General features: G+C 41.6%; 1 protein-coding gene and 1 long non-coding RNA gene across 4 annotated transcripts in view; one reads left to right on the forward strand and one right to left on the reverse strand.

Annotated features, from left to right (window-relative positions):
* The window catches only part of MCM9 (minichromosome maintenance 9 homologous recombination repair factor), a 51935-nt gene extending 32643 nt beyond the window's left edge, over positions 1-19292 (reverse strand). For all 3 annotated transcript variants that reach the window (XR_010358632.1, XR_010358633.1, XM_064413009.1), the window contains exons 1-6: positions 18845-19292; positions 14778-15094; positions 13053-13134; positions 11909-12109; positions 9606-9731; positions 8268-8387 (exon numbers count right to left, since the gene is read on the reverse strand). Coding sequence is in view for 1 of the 3 variants with exons in the window: in XM_064413009.1 (XP_064269079.1) it covers positions 8268-8387; positions 9606-9731; positions 11909-12109; positions 13053-13134; positions 14778-15094; positions 18845-19154 (1156 nt within the window). In the remaining 2 variants the exon portion in view is untranslated. The remainder of the gene's footprint in view (positions 1-8267; positions 8388-9605; positions 9732-11908; positions 12110-13052; positions 13135-14777; positions 15095-18844) is intronic.
* LOC135296567 (uncharacterized) lies at positions 12104-16359 on the forward strand. The gene is made up of 2 exons (XR_010358641.1): positions 12104-12290; positions 13056-16359. It is a non-coding gene; the product is annotated as an uncharacterized LOC135296567 (long non-coding RNA).
* Positions 19293-23292: the final 4000 nt, after the last annotated feature.

Genomic DNA, 23292 nt, shown 5'->3' on the forward strand with positions numbered 1-23292 from the left:
ATCTTGGATTTTAGGATTTTTTTTTTTAATCTCCTGCTGCTGCTGTTTAGTCAAACTGTGGTTTTGTTCAGGACAGTGTTTCATGTGGATTGGGGTAGGTACCTCAGGACAGAACCCTTTTTCAGCCACCCTCATAGTCTACACAAGTGGTTGGAAGGATGCAAGCAATTATTGGAAGATTCTAAGCCTGAAATCACTAGTGTGAATATCCCAAATATGCTCTTCTGTAAGATTATTATGGATCACTATGGGTTAGTATGTTTATTTTCAGGCATGCTTTATTGTAGTCTTTTTCAATAGCAGTAAGGAGTTTGGGTGTTTTCTTTCATTTTCTTGAAACACCTGGAATTTTCAATTTCTCTGTTTTCTGTTTGCTGGTATAAACCCTGTTGTGGCAGGCATGACACACTCAAGAATACATTACTTGCCTGGAAGCTCTTGCACTGAGACATCCCTATTACCTGAGGCATCCTTGAAGATAAAAGGAACGAAGCAGTAGCCTGTCAAGACTTAAGTCATTATTATGACACTTAAGAATTTAGTTATCTTTCTAATCCTCATTAGCCTTATTTATATTTACTGTGCCTGTATGTGCATTTAAATTGTAATCTGTCGTGCCAGATTACGGGAATATAGTTCTATTTACTAGTCACTGCCCAAATGATGAATCTTTGTAGGTTCTGGGCCCTTCAAAAAAGGGCAGATTTCATGATGATTGACAGTGTAGCTCTGAATAAATACAGAATGCTTTCTGTTCTCTTTCTGCACTCTCTAATGGGATGAAGATGTCCCAGACAGTGCTTCTGTCTTTCCACATCGTTAGTAAAATTGTCTGCATTTCAAATCTGTGGTTTTGAAACTGGAAAGGAAAGACCTGATCTGAATATTTTTCTTGTTATGGAAACATGTTATGGAAACTTAACAGTACACATCTAGGGTGGATGAATGAATTAATGAAATCCGTTAATCTTTGGAGGCCTAGTTCTAATATGTGCTCTTAACAATCTCCCTCTAATTGTTTAGTGATAACCAGATATCTAAAGTGATAACCAGAAATCTAAAAATAGTAACACTCATCAGTAGGACTTAACATAAAGAACTGGTTCCCTGAACTAACAGTTACTTCAGTTGCGGGCTGAAATTCTGTGAACCTTGTCTTTGATTTTCAATTATATTGCAACTTTTAGGTCTGCAGTGACATTTTGAGATTTTTCACGCACTTTATGTTCTATTTATAAGTCTGTTGAGGATATCTCGTAAATGTAAGTATGTAAATAACTTAGTTATCTGCTGAAGGATTGACAGGCTTGTGAAGTCTGCCTCAAATTAAGGCTACTGTAGTAGTATCTCAAACTCTTGCCTTTATTGAATATTCAAATGAAAACATGATCCAAGTACAAGCTGTAACTAGAATCCATCCTACTGGTAGCATGAAGGCTTTTTAGAAGGATATGCCACAAAGCGATGGAAGCAAACCATTATTCCTGCTACTGCAAAACCAACTACAAAATTTAGGCAGCAAAATTGTGTCACCCAGCAAACCAATTAATTTAGAGGAATGGAAAAGTGAAGCTCTGTTGTGAGTCTAAAAAAATCTTAAGTCCTCTGTGTGTGTGAACTTGGGTGCAATAACCTTCAGGCTTGACTGTGGTAGGATGCTATAGCAGAGTTTGGCACCAGGTTACCTGATAATACACTCATGTGGCTTGGATAGAGCTGACCCACCATTAGCAGGAACAATAATGCTGAGCTTGGTGGCAGTTGGTGATGAACAGCCCTGCCTCATGGTCTTTGCAAGATAAATGGCATTTCTATGATTTTTGAGAGGCTGAGTCCCTTAGGTCTTTGCAGCTTTGTCCAGATCTTAGCAATCCATACACCCTGCCTTCTTAGTATTGCATTTCCTGACAAAATCACATTCCAGAGACAATTTGAGGAACCAACTTCCAGTCCCCCAGAGACTTCAGGAAATATCACAGCACAAACATAGTGCTGTTAAAAGATAGAATGCATGTAGGGCATCTGTAAAGACTTGTCCCTGATCTCTGAATGTTTTAAAAGAGCAGGTCTGTGCATGTGACACAGCCAACCAGTACTGACATCAGAGCATTGCAATTTCAAGGTTGAAGATGTTTTCACTTTGCCACAAACCTTTACTTGCAGAGGCCACCAAGATGCAAAGCAATGCTGCAGATTCTGCTGACAGGACTGGTGATGTATCTGACTGTGTTTTCATCTCAGACAGGCAGACCATTAGAAGACTGTTATTCATGTACAAAGAATGTGGATCAACATGGATGAAAAATATGTGTGGTTTTCATGTCTAGCTTGGAAAAAAGTTGTCCCTCAGCTTATAGTCATTGATCTATTCAGGCATCACCTTCAATCTGAATTACTATGACACTTTGGTTTGAAGGAGGCAAAATAGTTCTAGCTCCATCAAAATGGAGACTAGTGAAATTTCATCTTTACAAAACTCCACTGAAAAAGCCAACCCTAACTACCAATTCAACAATGAAGCAACTTGGAGCTTTATTACAATAACCACAGTTTATGGCTTACCAGACACTGTATTCTTGAGATGGCCGTGACAAAGTCACAAAGAAATCTGGTGATCTGATAGTCCCTTGTTTCCTTTGGAATGCCTCAGCTGCTGATTTTCTGGAAGTCAGCTCAGACTGAGAGGTAGCCACTTGTAACTAGACTGACTGTCCACTGACATCTGAAAATGCTGGTAGGATGGACAAGGGAAACACCCCGAACGTGCTATGCACATATACTCCTAGCATATCCGCATTTATGAGAGATGGAAAAGGACAAAGTTAACAACCTTCTGGCTTCTGTCTGGACAGCTGCAGATCCTTCACATATCTAACTACCCTACTCTTTATCCATAGCACAGTGGACTGCAAGAGTACAGATGATCTAATTTACTTTGAGAGCCAAAGAAGTTTGGTCAGGAGATGATGGGTTAATTGTTGCTGTGGTTGCTGGTTGGGGGCCTCTGCTGAGTGCCATCCAGGAAGATGCAGCAAAACTGACAACTACATGTAAGGCCTGGCAGCACGTGTGGAACTCTTCCTAGGCCCTCCCATTTCTGTTTCCAGTTACAGTTCTTCTTTAAATTGGTCTTGTAGTGCGTGATATGAGAGCAGCGCTGGAGAAGATGGATGGAGGGCTTTTTCCTTGATTTTTGGTCTAGGCAAAAATGATCTAAGGTAGAGCCAGCTGGAGGTGCTAGGAAGGCTTTCTTAAAGGCAAACTCAAGGCTTCTACGTGGACCTTGGGAGGTCATTGCAGGGAGGGGAAGGAGGGCACATTTAAACATTTCCAGTTTAGGTAATGCAGTTTTGGAGGCATGGCTGGGCACTCATGGCTGCAGGGGTATGACTACAGACAAGAGAAAGTCAGAAGAAAGAGGTGGGTGTGCTACACCAGTTGCAAGAAACAGCAGCTACGTGTTAGCGGCAGTGTTAAGAACTGGCTGAACTGAACTGGCAGAAACTTTTACGGAATTCTTTGGTCTTCCTCCAAAACTCCCTTGGCCCCATGAGAGAAGGAGGCCAACCTTTCAAAATAAAGGTATCCTCCAGTTTGTCCTTTCTCACCTGGAGGATGGGGCAGACCTACACTTAGATGAACTGGAAAGAAGAACAGGCTTCACAGTGTGGTAAAGGAAATGCTGAAGATATCTATTATTCATCCAAAAATCAACTGCTTGAAATGCCTGCCATTTCAACAGCAGGATGAAAAAGTCTGATGAAGGCTGGCCTGGAGGTGTTAGAAGTGTGTAAGACCTGAAACCTTCAACCAACATGACAAGATACAGTTCTTGCAGTTTTTCCCATCCAAACTAACTATGGGTCTTCAGATATGAAGATGTTTGAAAAAAACCAAAAAATTTTTGAAGATCGGTATCTCTTGGGCTACATAATCTCTGTCATGCAGGTAGACAAGGTAAGCTCACTCAGGACAAAGCCATTTTGGAACAGCATTACTGAGAAGAAATTAAGGGAACTAAAGAAGAGATGGGACATTGTTACAAATGGGGCATGTCTAACAATATCTGATCACAGCTTTAAATTCATTTCTTCAACAAGTTTAGCAGACTTCCTATAGGGTTTTCCAGCTTGAGCACAGATGTTGAAGGAACAGCCAGTGAAGCCATGCTCAAGAAAATATTTTCAGGTTACATACTGATAGAAAATACTTCATGTACAATTATAAGTATTCAGGAAAACAATCCCATGGTAGAAGTGATGATCAGAGAAAAGTGATGACCTAAAGGCTGCATCTGTATTAATAACTTTATCAGGGACAGGGTATGAATCCATGGTGGAAAATGGTTTCCTGGCACTACTTTGACTTATGTCAACTAGGGAAGGCACAGGGACAGTTCAGAGATCTACACAGAGGGAAAAATATCTCCAGTTTCAGAGTCTTGCATACCTCAGGATACTGACACCATGTACTCTATTTATAACCACAGCTGGATGGCTCATGTCAGTGGCTTTGGATTGGTTTCTAATGGATCAGAAGAGGAACGGCTGTTAGCACCTGAAGCCTGCCTAGCAGGGGAGAGCTTACCATGAAAGAAGAAAAGGGGTGATTTTCCCTTGAGTCAGTTCCCTTCAATGAAAAGAAAGGAAATCAGTAGCAAACTGCTGTTGGCATGATATGGACAGTATTAGACATGGCAAAATACCAGCAAAAAGGAAGTACTTGCAAGGCTCTGCAGAGGCTCTGGAGGAGAGGCCATAAGGGTGCATGTCACACAGCTCAGAAAGCATGTTATACAGAACTGGAGAGCCGGAGAAACAGCTGATAGTCTCCCAGATTTTTAGGCAAGCTCTTATAAATACAGTTCACAAAATTATTTAAGCAATCAATCTGTGGAGGGACGCAACACCAAACAAAATTTTCAGAAATGTGAACAGTCAAATATGGACTAGCAAGCAGCAGAATGACTCTGAGTCCTGGATGTCCATGAGCTCCAGAGCTACCAGCAACTGGCATGTGTTGGTTCCTGTTGCACACCATTCGATCACTGCAAATCTCAAGCTCCAGAGGTAAATGAAATATTTTCTTACTAGTGATTATCTCATCCAAATATACATAAGCAGCACTGTGCCTCTGGGGCCTGCAAAACAGTTTATTTAACTCAGCAGTAAGGTGAGAACTCCCAGAGAGATCTTGCTAAGCCTCCCTAAGTCTCTATCTTTATGGAAAACTGTGTATCAATTTCTAAAAATAAAAGGTAGTTGAATGACTCCCTGTGATTCTCAGATGAGAGAATGAACCAGGCTGTAAAAAAAACCAGTGTAGACAGAACAAAATAGTGGGACAGATGGTTCCACCATCTTTCATTTACAGATCACAAGGTCCTACAGTGGTCAAACAAATTTTTACCACAGAGTTGTTGTGTGTGGGCTGGTCTGCCTGCTAACTGTCATTAAAGAGATGTGGGAGGAACAAACCCTGGTTCCTCATGTAAGTCCTAAACTTGCAGAGAATTTGCAACAGAAGATTTCTGCTAAGTGCAAGAAAAGCAACTTAATAAAAAAAGTAAGCTCAGAAACTTATTTACTGAGTGGAGGTAAAGTTCTGCTTTTTTCAAAACAGAAAACAAATTATCTTTCACTTCTAACAGCTCTTTGCAGCACGTGGGCAGCCTAAGCCTGTGGGTGAGATAGAAAGATGAAGGTCTTCCAAACCTTCAGCAAGAAAGCGGGGTTTTCTCCTGGGTTGTACTTTCTGAATCGGGTAAAACAGCACAGACTTTGTTTAGAAAGTGGAGGGGAAGGCAGGAACCTGATTGAAAAAGCAGAGGCCCAACAGCAAATTAAGGTGCAGGAGTTAGGTTACTGTTTTCTGAAATTCTGCAAGCCAATTCCAGTCACGTAGGTATGGGTTAATGGACTGCAGCAGGCACGTGATACTGCAGGGGCACAAAGTGTCATAGTGGATCTCAGAGCACAGTCTGAGATCCACTAAGGTATACCAGGAAACAAAGAGAATTTTGGCACAAGGAGAATGTTAATGACCTAATACACTGTCTTGGTACAAATAAATACTTGTACAGAAAACCAAGTAAAACTGGTATGACACAGTTTGGGACAGAATTCTAATTCAATACCTGTTAAATAGCTTGTGTCCTAAACCAGTACCAGATGGTAAAGGGCACAAGGTATCAGTGTACACAGAATCTTACTAAAGGCTGGTTAGATACTGGCAGTTTTCTCTAAAAGAGGGACCCAGCTTTTAGGAGTTATTTAGGGTTTACCCAATCTCAGGTGTGTCTTTTGGCCTATGTGGGCTGTAATCCCAGACCCAGCAATTAAATGCAATTCAGACTGCTTTTTATGTACAGTAAGGAACTAGCTGAAAGTGAAACTTAGAGATTTAATATTCATACACTGGAAGGAAGGATGTGCATTAGGGCTGTCCTCTCATGGGAAAGCAGAAACTGGTAATTTATGTGTTCAATTATGACAAAGAAAGTAAAGCAGTTTAATAGTTCTCCAAACTAATCTGAAGCTTCTGCACAGCGAGCAAGTTGACAAAAGTCAATGTTAGATATAGCTAGCTACAAGCAGATTCATAAGACATTCCTTGCACAGGAAAGGCAAAGAAAATAGTAATTCAAACAACATCCAAACTCCTGGTCTAGAAATTAATACCTTTGTCTAGCAGTTCTAGCCATGAAAAGGTTCCCTGAAATTAAATTAGGTTAATAAGATTTCTTGCTAGGCACTCAAGTTTCACTTGTGATAACAGTCCTGAAGAATTCTAAAGTAGAAATCTGGTTCTGCTGTCAGATTTTGGAAAAAAGGACTGAGAGAAGTTTTTTAAAAATAAGGAATATTTAAGTGAAATATGGATGATCTAAAGGCCCAAGACAATCCTTCATTGAGATGAAACTTTACCTCCACACATCATTAGTGCACATATACCACAGTAAGCATATAAACTGAATAATTTGTTTTCAGGGACATGTCTTTGAACCTAGCCATCATGGCTGAGCTGGAAATCAGATCATATGGAAGGTGAAGCATGGGAAGGAGACGTGGTGAAGAAGGCAACAGCAACATCAGAGACTGAGAGCAACGGACACAGGAAATCACTTCTTACAAAAATGGGCAAAGCCACACTGAAATACATGGCAAAATTTCATTCCAGGTCACTGCGAGTCCCCTAGCAAACCTGAAATTATCCAGACTGTTCTCAATTCTTAACACAGAACAAAAAGTGGAGAAAAGATTATGCTAAGCCAAAATTTTCTCTCTGGCTTCTCTCCAGACCTATTTGTTAACAGTTTGAATGGAAAGTCAGAGGCGTATGTGTTTCATAACAAGTTCCCTGCACACAGGAGTGTACATGTTCAACATCATGTTCCACCTCCACAGCTATGGAAGACTCAGTATATACAGAGCTGGGGAAGATTTATCCTCTGATTCTCCCATGTACAAATAATGCTATTTCCCAGACATACAATGATAAGCAGCACTCTCTGAGAAACATTCAAGTTACATATGCTGGCTGAGACACTGGGATTTGACCCTAATTATTTTGTGATTTTGAACATACAAGTAGTATATTCATTTGTTCAAATAAAGACATTGGCAGAGGTCATCTGACCCTGTACATTGTCCCAGAAGAGCTTGCAAAGATGCCTAGCATTGAAAGCTAGCTGGGACATACCTAAATTTAACAAAAGGAAGAAAGAGGAAAAAAAAGAAAAAAGAAGAAAAAAACCCACTTGCTCTCTGAAACCATTTTAAAACCATCTTCATGAGTAAGAAATAATTCCTCAACACAGGGGTGAATTTCCAGAAAGCAAACAGAAATACAACTGGCACCCAGACAAAACACATAAAAGAACAGAAGAGAGGAGATTATCTGTTCAGGAGAAACCAAATGATGCTAGCTCATCACACAGCATGAGCTCTGGAAAGATGTCATATTTGTCATAGCTGGGAAATGCTAAAAATACAGGTCCAGATCACTCTCTGCTAGCAAAACACTGAGAGGTGTCTCTGGATGAGGCTTGTCAGGCTCCCTGCTAGAAGCTCATCACAGTCCTTCATGGATACAGACAAAGGGGCAGGACTGCAGAGAGTCAGATCAGGCCTCACATGCCTCCACAGCAGTTCTCTGCTTCAACTGTGCTCATAACAACCTGAGCACAAATGTTCACACATGTAGAAGGCTTCTATACAAACATACCTGAGTGAGAGATAACCTGTTACAGCTGAAGAAGCACATACCTGCACTTGTGGACCCAATTCCTGCTGTAAGCACAGAGCGTGGCATAATCTTTACGGCATACTTGAGGAACTGAGATTTCCCTGTACCTGGGTCTCCAACCAACAGAAGATGTGATTCACCTTGGGGGAAAACAGTGATGTAGGAGCAGACAGTTCATATACAGACAAACATTGACACAAAATGCTCAAATTAACTATGTGTCATATTCACCTAAATTTAGCACTATATATACATTAGAATACGTATTTCTGCACTATTTTTGGTGTGATAAATACATTGTTTAATAAAGTTATCTAGACACAAATATTTACAATTAAGTATTTGTGAAGTGTTTGCAGGTATTTGACACTTCCAGTAATATAAGTTCTTACATTTTAGAATGCTCATTTCTCAGACTCAGTTCATTCTTGAATATAAAACAGAAGGATACCAGGTTTTAGTTACCATTCCACTATTCAGTAATTGCAAAATGGACTAATAAAATCAGCAGGATGTTTTGTTTAATTAATTCTTTGCCAACAGTTTCACAACTTTGTATTTTCCTAACAATGAAATTACAAAAGTAAATAATTCAGCTGCTACAATCTCAGTAAAGTGGTCTAAATTTTTTTCACTGTTTTCTTACAAAATTCAACTTCAATTCAAATATAAAGTCTATAATTTTATTTAGCTGTTAGAGCATTGAGAAAATCCTGTATTTGTATACAGAGACATACTTTTGAAAATTATTATGACCTACATAGATTATGACCTGTGTACCACCTGGCACATGGCATATTTGCCATCTAATAGCAACAGAAGGGGAATCAGCAGGCAGGTAACTTGGAGTTACAAGACTAAGTGAGATGTGGTGACAATCACAGATGGAAAAGTCTGGCATTAGGAAGTAAAATTAATCTTTTAATTTTTCCTTTTAACGTACTATACTGATCTGCATTAAGGAAACATTAAGATTCTATCCTTTGATGCCAAATACTGCTGGGAATATTCTACTAGAAATAAATTCAAAATGTCACTTATACAATAAAAAGTGAGATGTTTTAGATAAAATAGCTGCCTTTAATATTCTATCTAATGGAAACCCGAAAGTCTGCTTCTATTGGGTTTTATTTGGGAAAAATTAAAGTAAAAAGAGGAAGTCTAGACACCCACTTTAACTTATCTGAGATTTTCGAAGAATAGTCAAAATTGATTAAAACTTGTTCTCAAGAAAATGGGACGATTATGCTTCCAAGTTCTTACTGGTTTGATTTTGGAAGGGTGGAGGGGATGTCGGTGAGGACAGGGAAGGGAATGACTGTTACAAAGGATGTGATACTTTTAGAAACAACACAAACCTCTGGTTCGAGTTCCAGCCGCATCAGTCCTCTGCACACCACCAGCAAGCACCATGGCTACAGCCAGCTTCACCAGGTACAATCCAAAAACTTGAGGACATAAGCTAGCCAAAATTTCATTCCTCCCTAAAACAGGAGCAAAAATGGCATTCAGCAGAGTTAAAACTTGGTTTGCCATGGACTCCCATGTACACTGACAAATAATATGGGCAAGAGCAGTAAGGTAGGAAGGAGATTTAATTTTTTTTTTCTTTAAATGAGACCTAGAGCAGTTGTTTGATTCAAACTTCCTTCATGAAACAGAAGTTAAGTAAGTCACAATCATAAGCAGCAAAGCCAATCCTATTGCAATTTAAGGAATGAAATGCCATCATGCAAATTCTTTTGTTTTACATTTACAAGTGTAGAAGCAATGAAACCTAAAAGTTTACAGATTTAAAAATGTCCCCTTGAAAACTGGCATGTCGTACATTTAAGAAAACTTCTAGCACTTATTTTGCCTTAAATCTGTGTACACAGTGTGCTCATTTTTTCATTGTTACCCTCCTTCTCCTTTGATCCCTCTGTGTCACAGGTCCCCCTCCTCCTCCCTACTACAGTCTCTTTCCAGCAGCAGAATATTTCAATCTGCTCTGAAATTGCTGATGGTGTGGAAGATATGTAACAGGATTAATTCTGTTCTTTGAGATTATGACACTACCAGCACGTAAAGGGTCTCAGGTTGTATGCCATGTGTTACTTCCATTGCTAGGGAATAAAAGAGAGTGACCCATTTTGAGAGCTTAACTGCATGTTTTGAATTTAGATGCAAGTACATAGTACTGGAAAAATAGAGGGGCCTAATGGATGATCTGAGGTATACATGTTTAATTTGGACATCTTCTGAAGCAATTAACACATCTTTGTTAATCCAAAAGTGAAATTTTAACAACATTGTTCAGCCACACACCACTCAAGATTTAACTTCACAGTTAGGAGTTAGATCATTAAATGACTGACATAAAATGCAGTAGTAGCTATCATTATCTCTTGAAAAACAGTACAGGTACACACACATTCTGTGGCCTCAGACTCCTAAGATTTGATCTTTGCCCTCAATTTCAACTCAAATTCAGACAAACAGACTGGAACAGACACCTTGGGCAGTCAGGTTCCTTCTAATTTCCACCTCAACTTTCTTGTAGCCACTTCAAATTTATTCATTCAGAATGGGTAATATTAGATAAAATCACATTGCTCCCTGCAGGCCTCCAAAATTTGTCTTGAGAATGAAAGATTAAAAGGGACCTTCAAAGAAGATCCTGAGTTACGTTCTGAACAGTTCTAACGACAGTGATAAGAAATATTCTCGTTCCAAATAGCAGAAGGAAGAATGTTATCATTCCAAACAGCAGGAAGCTAGCAATTAAATTGCTTTCCAGGAAATGCAGTTCTGAAGAATCTTTAACATTGACAGGATCTACACTTTCTTATTGTGAGCAGGCTCATTTAAGGGAGGTTCCCACCTGTTTTTCCTCCTGTTTGTCTTTAAAGAAGAAAGACTAAGCCTTTTCCAGGGTTTTACTAAACAGACTGTCAGCCTCATAAAAGTTCAGTGATGGAGACCCTAAAGTGTCCATTGAGCTTCTGCAGAGTTGAGTAGAAGGCACTCAGATTATGGAGAGGGACAGAGTTCCAGACAGAACTACTGGTAATTCCAAGTTGGCTGACTGTGGACCATGGTAAGTTTAGGAGCCAGCATCCTGAACACTGACTGTTCTGGAAGCCATCGTGAATTGGAAGGCTCCCCTGCACCTAACTCAAGGACCTAGGCATCCCAGAGATGTGTTAGAGATGGGATGTGCTAATCCCTATGGTAAAGATTCAGAGCTTCACTTGGGATGCAGAGACAGTGTGTCAGCTCTCTCACCCCAGAAGCAACAGCTGTGCTGACTAAAGGCAGATCTGGTCCACACTATTTCTTCTGAGAAGCATGCTTCTTCTTTCTGGATTATAAAACTTTTTTTTTTTCTCTTATATTTACATTATTTACATTCAATTTCTTGATTGATAAATGTTCCAAAAAAGACTTCAATAGAAAGCTCAGAGGATGAAGATCAATGCAGTAGGTTTGGTACTTTCTTTCACCCCTACCCCAGTAATATTAAAGTAAGAATTTTGTATTCTTGTGAAAAAATATATTCTTGAAAAATGGGTGGTGAGATAGGATAATGGAGGGAAAAGGTGTTCAGTCACTGTATTTTCACTCCTGATTTTATCTCTACCCAATCAAGAGTCCTATTTAAAAGCTTTCAGCCACTAACCTGCTAAGGGATCATTCCTATGCCTTTCCCAGAAGTCTTCAAATTCCTTGCGAACTTCTTCATCAATTACAACCCCTGCTAGCTGCTCGTTGTTCACTTTAACATAGTTGGCTTTTAAAACAAGCTCCAAGTCACAGCGTGCACCCTCGTGGAAAGGTTTCCACCTTTGCATTACCACTCCATACACTGTGATGTCATCTCCTAGAGGTAACAACAAAAAATAGTAAAATAACATCTGACTTGAAACATGCAGACACTTCAGCACAATTGTAATGCACAACAACATGATCTAGATTCTGTGTTACAGTTAACAAAGTTAAAAAAATGTAACAACAAAAAGCAAAACCTCCTGCACTTACTGGAAGTATAAAACAAAGATAAGGTAGGTTGCTTAAGTCTGTGGTAGGAAGTTGTTATGTCTGTCCACTTCTGTTTAAGGGAGGTGAATTCTTAAAGATAAACCTCTGCTTGTTTCCTTTTTTAGAAGAGAGGAATTCCTGGTAAACTGTAAAAGGTCTTTCAATTAGATTGATTATACAAAACAAGAATTAGTCAAAGCTTGTTTGGCTTCCGTAACCTTTGTGATGAACCCCGGAATCATTTGTTAACATTCCGAGTAGAGCATTCTTCTGAGAAAGGCACATTTCCACAAGAAATTAATTTGTGCTTGTACTTTCTGAGAATTTTTAGTCCACTCTCCATGCATCCTCCTGCCAACAAGCTTCTTCTTTGAATGCCAAGTAGCTTTTTGTACCTTCAGTACTCCTTAGACAGGAAGTCAGGTTTCCTGGCTCTCCAAATCTATGGAGGGGCATCTCATGCTGTGTGATCCAATCTCCTGGGGAGGTTTGGTGTTCTACACTAACAAGGTTTAATGTACTTTCTGTATGTCACAAGACATTACTTATTGAAACTGATCTGTCAAACAGTCAAGATGTAACCCAACATGGGGGGTGCATGACATTTTCTGGAATGGTCATCAGCTGCCACGCTAACATTCAGCCTGAAACAGCAACGTGACAGACAAACACACCTCATTCGAGGAGCCCCCGGCACTGACAGCCACCTGACAGAGGTTCATCTCAAATGGAAAACTAAAAATGCTTGTGGGTACAGACATAGGTAATTCATGCTATATCCTCACCAGATTTGCAACTGTCCACCAAGTCATCTTCCAGAACAACCACCATGCAACGAGGGATGCTTCCAACAGACAGCCTCTGAACCTAGAGGATGGAAAGGAAAAGCACTTCTTAAGAACTGCACCTTTCAAAAGCCTTTAATTTACAGCTGCTCTAGCCTGTGGTCCTTTCCTGGAACTGAGGTCAGTCTTGCTTTTTACCACAAAACTTACAGTAAGAATGCCAATGCTGCCCTGAACTTAACAATGAAAGTTTAATGCTGATATTAAAGGAAATGGGATTGAGTATTAAATTGGAAGAAGGTGCTCAGTGTTGGGAGATCCTGTGTGATTTCAATATCTTGTTGAAGAAAGCTCACTAAAAGATTATTTGAAAGACCAATTTTTTAAAAAAATTTATTATAGTTTGAGTTATTACTAGGTACTTCTTTAATACGTAAAGTTGACTTTGGGTACTGAAGCATGTGCATGGGTTAGATAATGCTTTGCTGAATTAGACACTGAGTGAATATTCTCTGTATTTTCCTGGTATTTAACCATGTCTTGACAGTTTGAGATTAAGTTTACACCTAGGTGTCAAGGATTAAATCAAAACCAGGAAAACCCAAATACATATTGACAAATGTGCCACTAACTCCCGTAATTCTTTTCTTTTCTCCAGGGCAAAGTCTGTGCAATCTTGTCACAGTTCATTTCCAACAATCTTTCCGTTTACACTCAGAGCTTGCAATAGTTTTGAGAGTATCCACTGCACAAGAACAACAGTCAGAAGTACCTTTTCATTCTGCAGCCCAGGTCATACATGCCAGAATTCTAAATGCATTCACTCTGGTGCCTAGGAAGGTTAATTCACCCTTGTGTATTATCTAAATGGCCACAGGCAGTTCACATCACTGTCAGTACTGATGGCACATGCACAGTTATTTGCAGAGCTCAGTAGGAAACATAAGGGAAATTCACTCTTAGTTTAACTTTACTGTTTTTAACAAGCCCATGTTGCTGAAAATTCTTCCTACCAGTGAGATCTGTGTGTCATACAGTATAACAAAATCTAAGTTATAGAGATTTCCCATATGTCAGAAACAATCATTATATGTTCATGCAATATAGGACTTATTTCCTAGAAAGTTTATTCCTTTACGTTTTTTGGTATTCTGAAATTTTAAGATCTTAATTTCTAATTTCATACATTTCTCCTCCACCTTGTCTTTACTTCCACCCAGGGTTACCATCCAAAAACAAATGCAAATTCTGTATGCAGGTTCTCTAAGGATCACATTTGCAATAATTGTTGAGTTCCATATTGACTGAAGGGAAGAACACTTGCAGACACCATGTACTGACCACACTGCACAGCTACAGCTGGCCCTGCCAACACTGGGCTAGCTTTAGTGCTCAGAACCAGTGTTGAACATCAGCATCATGCACAGGAAGTGCTTAGAGAAAAAATGCACACTTGGTGTCACAGGGATTCAACATGGAATGGAATTTCATCTATGGAAATTTCATCTATTCCCTTACTGCTGTTGTTTTGCACAATATCTAATGGAATTACCCAGTAACAGAAGTATGGTCTACATGTTGGCTTAATTTTTAACTCTTTGACAGGAAATCTCTGACCAATGGGTTATCTGGCTTCTTTCAGTCGTCTCTGGCATTTGTTTTAAACAGTAGACATCTATACTGTAATACCTTCCCCTTTTATCTACGGGGATTTTTTTTCCTTACCTGTTCCTGAATTTTGATTTCTTGATAGTCCCTGCAGCAGGTGGGAGAAGAGGTAGTTCCAGAGAGACACATGAACTTGGTTGAGTTGCAGCCTTCTTCGTTGAGACAGGCTGCTGGACGACAGAATGCATAGTACTGCTCAAAGTCAGCCTTGACAGCAAACACGTGCTTGCACTTGTTGCAGATGTAACTCCGCTCAAACTCCAAAACCTTCACCGAGCTGGTACGTATGACAGTCCCAGTAACAGACAAAAAGTGCCCCACATCCTTGGATTTAGGAATGTGCTCTCGAGTCAGCTCTGGGCAAACAGGCAAACCTGTTAGACAGAAATAAGTGCAGCATAAGGCTATGCTTATCAAACAAGGACTTACAATGCAATTAAACAAAAATACTAGAAAACATGCCAGACACATAAACAGCAGCCATTGTTATTAGTGTTTCATAAACATGATTCAACTATTCATCTGTTGTACCATAAATCTGATTCACTGTCCTCAGATGGTGAAAATCATCAGACACTGAGCACTAGCTGAAAACGCTGCCAGTTTACTCTCCCACTCTTGCCAAGGGGTGAATAGTCATGAACAATTTCCATTCATGGAAACAGATCCTGATGTTCTCATATCTATTAATTCAGATGTTCTTTTTGCAGATGCCATTTATTCTACAATTGGTTTATCTGAATGGCAATTTTTTAGTTATGCTACTTAATTGTGGACCAATGTTATTCCCACAGGTAAACAGGTGTAGCTGTGTGAATATTGTGTGAATTCTCAAGTCCAGGCAAACTCATAGTTGGAGAGCATTTGACCTTAAATCCACACTGCATACCAGCAAACCTCGAGCACAAGGAAGATAGCATAAAAAGAATGTAAAGGGGTTACGAACACAGCCAAAGCAAAGTCACTTGTCTATTCAAATGCATAGTGACAGGACACTTTCCACTTGCTCTCCCTTAATTCCAGCCCAGCAGCCAGTTCAGTCGTGTGCTGATCCTGCTCCAGTGATCACCCATCACTTGGCACCAGAGTGGCTGAAATCCTCAGGAAGATTAATCTCAACAACTTACTAAGTCTTTATAAAAGTAAATGGTCTTGAAATGCTCACCTGAGCAAAATATTGCCTACTCAGAAATTAGTAATGGACTACAAGATACGAATAATTATAAACTTAATTTCTTATCTTTACTTCCAAAATATTTTGAAATATTTTCTACAGAGATGTAAAACTACAAATCTGCTAGGAAATAATGTTTCTAAGGGGACCAAAACTATTTGTGCATTTAGGTCAAATCTTCTCAGTGACTTTGGTTGAAAAAAAAAAAGAAGTAATATTTATTTCAGTATTATTCAAACCCAAATTCCTTATTTCAGACATGCAGAAACATTCCAGTTTGATGCTTTTAAGCAACACTTGACCTTCCGCTTTTATTGAAAGAAAATATTTTTAACCATTGAACTAATTTTAAAAGGAATGAGAATAAAGTAGAAAAAGTAGAATTAAATAATCAGGATGAAGTATTTTGTAGAACTGCAAACAATTTTTTCTGTTTGACTCTAATAAAGCTATTTAAATGTTCTACCGAGCCTGTTGAAATTTTCATTCTACCACAGATTTGCATTTCTAATCAGTTCAGGGGAAAAAAATCCGTTATTTCTCCACCTGTTTTGGCTTTTTTTTTTCTTACTTCAGTATTGCTACCCCTGAAAAGCTTTGCAAAATGCATCACTTCTTACACTAGAGAGAGCTGCAGCACTGTTGTCAGGATATATGATGATCATCTCTGTGAATTTTGAAGAGACAAGAGTCTAAATGTGACAAAAAGAGCCTTCATTCTGATCATACTAGACTGCTTGACAAATTCTTTAATTGAGTATGTGCCTCTTTGAATCAACTTTACTGTATTAGTCACAAAAAAACTATTAAAAACATCAGAAGCAGCTTGGCCTTCAGTAACAAACACAGTGGTGCTCAGGCTAATGATAAATAAGGAAAAATAATTTAATTGATATGTAGCAAAAAGTAGAAGCTATACAACCAAATCCCTGCAATGCTGAAATTCAGATAAAGAACTTTTACTTTCTTCAGTGAACTCAGGGCGATCATCCATTATTAATTACTGCATACCCACACTCCTTCCATCCTTTTTTGAACCCCAAGATGCCCTGTCCATATTGGTAGAAGGTGTTGAGATTGTTTCTTATATGTGGTATATGCAAAATCACTTCTCCTCACTTAATTCCAAGCCTGACACACAGATACCATCACCCACACTCAGGGTAGTTGCCTGCTGCTCCCACCAAGAACAGTGCACCACGTTCTCATTCCTTCCTTATCTGACATGGGAATGGGACTCCAGGATGAGTATCCTGAAGATAATCAGCACTCACTTAAAAGGTAACAGTATCATGGGAAAATTCGGGTGGAAAAAAGGCTACAGAAAATGTAGGTTATTTCTTTTGTTTCTTCTGCAGTGAGCCTTTCGGTGGTACAGAACATTAACCAAATTCTGTGGACGGATGTTATTTTGATCCAGCTGGACCTCTCAAGGATAACTTCCCCTCTTCTTCACCAACTTCTCTCCAGCTTATGGATGGAATTATCTGTGAGTCTGCTGACTGAATTCTTCTACTAAATGATCAGTCAGATTTGCTAAAACTATTTGATCAAGGGGGCTAATTTTGCCAGAGGTTGATAAGGGAATATTTAGACAAAACATCACTGTGGGAGGAATGATCAGCTCCAGCAGGAGGCTGACAAGAGGAAAAGAAACATCTTAAAGACACCACTACCCATGCAGAGGTCATCCCTCCTTGCTGTATTCCTTCTAATACTTCCTAGCAGCTTTCCAAATAATCACACCTGGAGTCTTTTTTCATGCTGGAGCCCTGAATGATGTAAATGCATCTCAGAACACTAGGAGGAAGGTTTTACCTGATTCCTGCTTTCATAGGTACAGGAAGGTGCCTGAGGTCAAATTTTACCACAAGAGGCCATCCTTTTACCTCACATACTCAGCAGCTGTGTACAAGCTCCTCAGCACCACAGGCTAAATGTACTTCTGATGTATGCATTGTCATTACAATTCAATTTTTATGGAAACTCACTGGAATGAAACACAGGCCTATTTAACAACTGATTTATCCAAATTCAAGCTGCCAAAAGACTGAATGATCATACGCTACTCCACAACAGGGCAGGGGAGGGAAATACAGGCTGCCAGCTCTTGGCTTTGCAGACTGTTGCTCCAAATTGTTGTGATCAGAAATGACCAGAAGGGATGGTGCCACTGCTGACCCAGTTTCCCACAACAGGCAAAAAAGACATTTCAATCCCAGAACCTGCACTCCACATTTACCAAACCTCAAAGCTACTAAAAATCTCCCAATAATAAGGAATAAGGATGTATCATCTGGCAGTGAAAACTTTACTGAATCCTCCATTATTGATCACGCCTTCCAACAGTTCCCTCCAATTTTATGACAATCAATTTTATAACAGTTAAGCATAAAATTCAACAGTTTTGGATGAAATTGTTACAAGACAACTCAAAATTTAGACTTTGCCTCTTCTGGAAGATGGCTGGAGCCAAAAAGGACTGAGAGCCAACTGGCACAGCAGGGAAGTCAACCTGCAGTAAAACTTCAGAACTATTTATCTTTCTCTAAAACTTTTTTCTCCTTTTTTCTTTCTCCTTTTTTTTTTCTCTACACCTTCTGTCTAAAAGAAATAATGTAAGACCAGCTGTTGCTTTGAGGAGTCTTTGCCCTGGAAAGGCTTTAGTGTAAGCCCTGACCAGTGAGAGACACGCAGGCCAGCGGGGATGGCCACAGCTTTTCTTTGGGAGTTGGTCTACACCCATCCACGTGTTTGCAGCTCAATAAACACTAAGGATTCCCTCTGCTTCAAACACTGCAACGGCAAGAACTAAACTTGCTCATTCCACGGCGCCCCAATAGCTTGTTACAGAGCAAGGAAATTTTGGCAGCTTCCCTGAAGAGCGAAGAAAGGCTGGCAGTCCTGGCTGCGAAGCGCAGCTCTCTGCAGCCCCCGCCCCGCCACTCACCCGAGACCCTGGCGTGGAGGTTCTGCTTGAGGCTGAGCTCTGCGGGCTCCGCGCTCTCCTGCAGCGCTGCCAGCGCGGCCCGGCGCAGCGCGCTGTCGAAAACCGGGAGCACCTGGCTGGGGAAGGCGTTGAAGTACTCCCAGATCTCCATGTTGGTCTCAAAGAGCGTCAAGGCGTCGACGACGACCGGGTAGTGCGCCTGGTCGTCCGGCTCCCTCAGGATGGCCAGGATTTCGTCCCTGTGGTGCTCCAGCACGTAGGACTCGAACACCTGCCCGATGAGGCTCACCTGCTCCGCGCTCAGCACCATGGTGTCCCTCGCTGCGCGGGGAGGGCAGGGCGCCGGAGGCGGTCACGGCCGCGCTTCCCGCTACGGCCGCGCGGGAAACTTTGTCTTTCCCTAGGAAAAGCCCATCGAGGAGCCAGGCGAGGCGGGGCGGGGCGCGGCTCCTCAGCTCGGGCAGGGAAACCTCGTCAGGGCGGCACCTCCGCCCGCCCAGCCCGGCACCGGGACCGCGCCAGGCACCGCGGCCGGGCCGAGCCCCCCGCCCTCAGGGACGGCTCCCGCCAAGCCGGCCCGGCCCGCCCCCGCCAGCCGGTGCCGCCCTCCCGCCGGGCTGGGCGGGGAGAGGCGGAGCGCTCTTCCCGGTAGTGCGAGAGGCGAAGCCGGGCGGCTCTCGCTTCCCTCGCCGTGCAGGCGGCTGCCGCAGCCCCTTGCCCGGCCCTCCCGCTCCAGCCGCCTCCAGTACGGCAAGTTTTGAGGGCGGCCGGGCGGGCGCTGCCTCAAGCGCGTCCCGTCCCGCTCAGCGCCGGGCAGCGAGGGATGCGCTGCGCTCCCTGCACCCACCCGCCGGGTGTGTGGGGTGCTCTCCCGCTCGGTACCTGCAGCGGGGCCGCCCCGCTCCCGCCGCTTCCCGCCGCGCCGCGGCAGCCCCGCAGCTCCCTCAGCCGGCGGGAGGAGCGGCTCCGTCCCCGCCCCTCCGCGCCGCTCCACGCCCGGGCCCGGCGGGCCCTGAGCGGGGCGGGGCGGCCGAGAGCGGCCGGGGCCGGGCGGGATGCCGGGGCGCTTCCCGCGGGAGAACCGGCCCGCCCGGGAGTGGGAGAGGGGCGGCAGGCCCGGCACGGGGGCGCTCCGTGGGACACTCCTGCTTCCCGGCCTCTCGGGAACAAGAGCTCCATCTGCGGCTTCTCCGTGCAGCGGTGCCGCTCTCTGCACCCCGTGGAGAGAGACGCTGCTCCTGCACAGCGTGGAGGATTGCGAGGCGGGAGAACGGGAGCTGTGGGCAGGGGAAGCCTTGAGGCAGCTGAAGCTGCTTCCTACAAGCTCCCTCTCCACCCCCGTGGGTTACACCTCGAAGTCTAAATTTGGCTTTTTCAGAGAGAGCTGCACGACAAACCAGCCACTTCCCCCTTCTTCATGAGGACGTAACAGAGTCTGAGGAGTTTGGGGATTTTATTCTTAATGTAACCAAAAAACAGGGTTTGCTGCAGGCTGTAAAGCTTTTGCTTATGCCTAGAATTTGCAGTACAGTATTTTGAATAGTTTATTATCTGTATTTTTTCCCTACATATAACAACCCACTGACATGCTCTACAATTTGAAATATTTTGGGTTTTAGCTGATGCTATATCAAAATCGTGTTCCAGGTTGCTATGATGCGGTTTAAACCCAGAAGAGCAAAGAAAATGAAGTCTATATATCAAACGGAAAGAGCTTTGAAGGTTCAAAATATACTCAAAACACATGATTAAAACGAAACGAGGTTAAATGTTGGTGTGGGGAAAAAAAGGATATATTTTCTTTAACAGAAAAAGAGGCAAAGAGGGGAAAAAAACCCAGAAAAGTGTGCATGAGGGCAGTGGGGAGGACAGGGAGAGAGTGACAGAGGTTAGGTAGAAACATACTGCCTTTCTTAGGGTCACAACGATTTTCTTCTGTTTGACTTGCATATTTTCTTGGTACCTCTGAGAAGGTATTTGAATCTTTTTCATACATCCATTCAAGTCTTGCAATATCACAGAGCACAGCTTAATGTCCCCATAACTTTGAAGTGTTGAGCGATCTTAAAACTTTCCTCCATGGAGCTTCTCAGTCCCAGGACCTCCCATTGTTAGCCTGTATTAATGATGAATTCTTGATAGGCAATCAAAACAAAAATCACTGTCCATATAAGATCTTAACAAAAAAGTGTACTACAATAACACCAATAGTTATATAATAAAAACCTTTCAAAAGAAATGTACACAGTTTGTATTTTAAATCAATACTTTTCAAACAGAAATAATATCCTTTAGATACCTTATTATCAAGTTATGATGTATGGCTTTAATATGTAAAGTAACTACTTTAGTGCCTTAATGAAATAAGATAATTTTAATGTCTAGCATGCTGGGTTTTTTTCCCCTCCCAGTCCTATTTAAATTTTAATGAATAAGAAAGCTGCATGTGTTACTTCACCTCTTGACGATATTATCTTACTATCCATGAGTTCCTGAATAGTGTTTGGCCAGCAAAGAAGGGAATGGTCTTGGAATGTTTGGGGAAAAAGTTTGTGTGGAACTTCACAGATGCTTTAAATCACAAATCAGATTTTTCTGAATTGCTACTCCACGTGCTATCGGAGGAGGATTTCTGCATAGGACTCCTGTCTATGGAAGCAGTGGATGGAAGTTCAGTTACCTCTCCTGTTTGTATTTCCAAACAAAAACTTCAGGGTACTTGTGGATGTTGCCTTAATCCTCATCAGCAAAAGACTGCTTCATGGGGATTATAAAGAGGAAGTGTTTTAACCCCTAGATATGTCTCTAGAAGAAAAATGCATTTTGTTTTATAAAATGGTCCTGTTGTAACCAATATAATAGATAGAGCTGCCAAGGTACTGCTGAGATCTGCACTTAAAATATAAATTGCTCACTATGAAAATTCAAACAAGCCCTTTCTCTGGCATATGCTTTCAGTGTCAACTTTGATCAGTTTATAGTGCTGGTTTTGCAAGGTACAAAACCAGGCTGCTCTTTTCTAATAATGAGACACAGTTATTGCTGCACATTTGTTAACAGTTACTTGGCTTCTGGCATGGCAGAGCTGTCATCTCTGGGAATTCCTGGAGGTGTCCATGTGTGCTTCCTCAGACTGTGTTGGTAGCTAAACAACCAGTGCAGCAGTTTGAAAAACAGTGCAGCTGCCTGCCACTGGGGCAGGCAATTTTTCAACTACAGAGCAAGCAGCAGCTGTTGGCATGTAAAGGCTGTGATCATGTGATCTTGTGGTTCCCACAAGAAAAAGCTGGTTATTTATCAACTTACTATTGGTCTAACAGTAACTAGTAACTGCTATGTGCTTAGCTGAGTAATGAAGAAATGTTTGCTCAACAAGAAGTTATCAAAAAATGTATTAGGCCCTTTCAAAAACCCGAGACAGCCTCTTTTGAAGTCATGGTGCAAAATGGGACAGGGAAAAGTAATTGTTTCAAACTAGTGGATGGAGACAGTGCTGGCAGTTACCAGCCTGAAAAGCTCTCTTGTCCTGGGCTAGGAACACTTGCCTGGTTTGGCTTTGCTTTCCACTTGGAATCATGGCTTTTTTACATATACCAGTATTACTATTTTTGCTTTCAGGTCCCTCCTTTTAGTCTTGTGTGGTAATGAAGACAAAGACTTAAAACTGCTCTGTTTTTCAGTTTTACAGAATACAAGTGTGTGCCCTCAATCTGGGTTTGTTCCAGGAGAGTACAGAGGTGCCCATTAATGCTGTGGTCAGGGTGGTAGCACAGTGTGCAGTTTGGACACTGCCAGCAAGGCTGCACAAGAGCTGAGAAGAGCTCATGGATCCCACAGGTTAGGGAAAGGTTTGGACCAGGCAGCATGAACATGGCTGAATGTTCATGTGGCTGTAAAACTTGGGCTCCAGACTATGCCCTAAAGTGTGTCTCTTGGCAGCTGAGGTTGAAGCTTCCTATGAACTCATGAATCCTTGCACTTTTAGCTTTTTCCAGAGTGCCAGGTACTGCAAAGATCAGGAACACAGTGGCATTGACATCATGCAAGTTCCTTATTCCCAAAAGGCAGATACTGACTTCTTTTAAGAATACATTTCACAGAGTTCTCAATGCCATTTGGTAGAAAATAGAATTTTTCCTAGTTTCCTCTGTTGTTTTTTGGACATTTTATTTTTAGTCGGTTTTGGGACTTGTTTTGGCTGTTTCTTTGGTTTGAGTGGTACAACTGCTGAGTGTGGCAGACATGGTAACTGAGAGCTTCTTAACATTCAGATGCCTATCAGTAAAAATGGGCACACCTTTCACTGAATAGGTAAATGTAGGGATCTTTATCTTTGTATTCCTGTTCAGTTCTTCATTCCATATGTGAAAATTCACAAATGAAGTTGAAAATGGGAGAAGGCAGCTGATCCCTTGCAAAGCATGCAAGAAAAAATACACAACACTCAC

Source organism: Passer domesticus, chromosome 3 (genome assembly GCF_036417665.1).
Source record: "Passer domesticus isolate bPasDom1 chromosome 3, bPasDom1.hap1, whole genome shotgun sequence".
NCBI lineage: Eukaryota > Metazoa > Chordata > Aves > Passeriformes > Passeridae > Passer > Passer domesticus.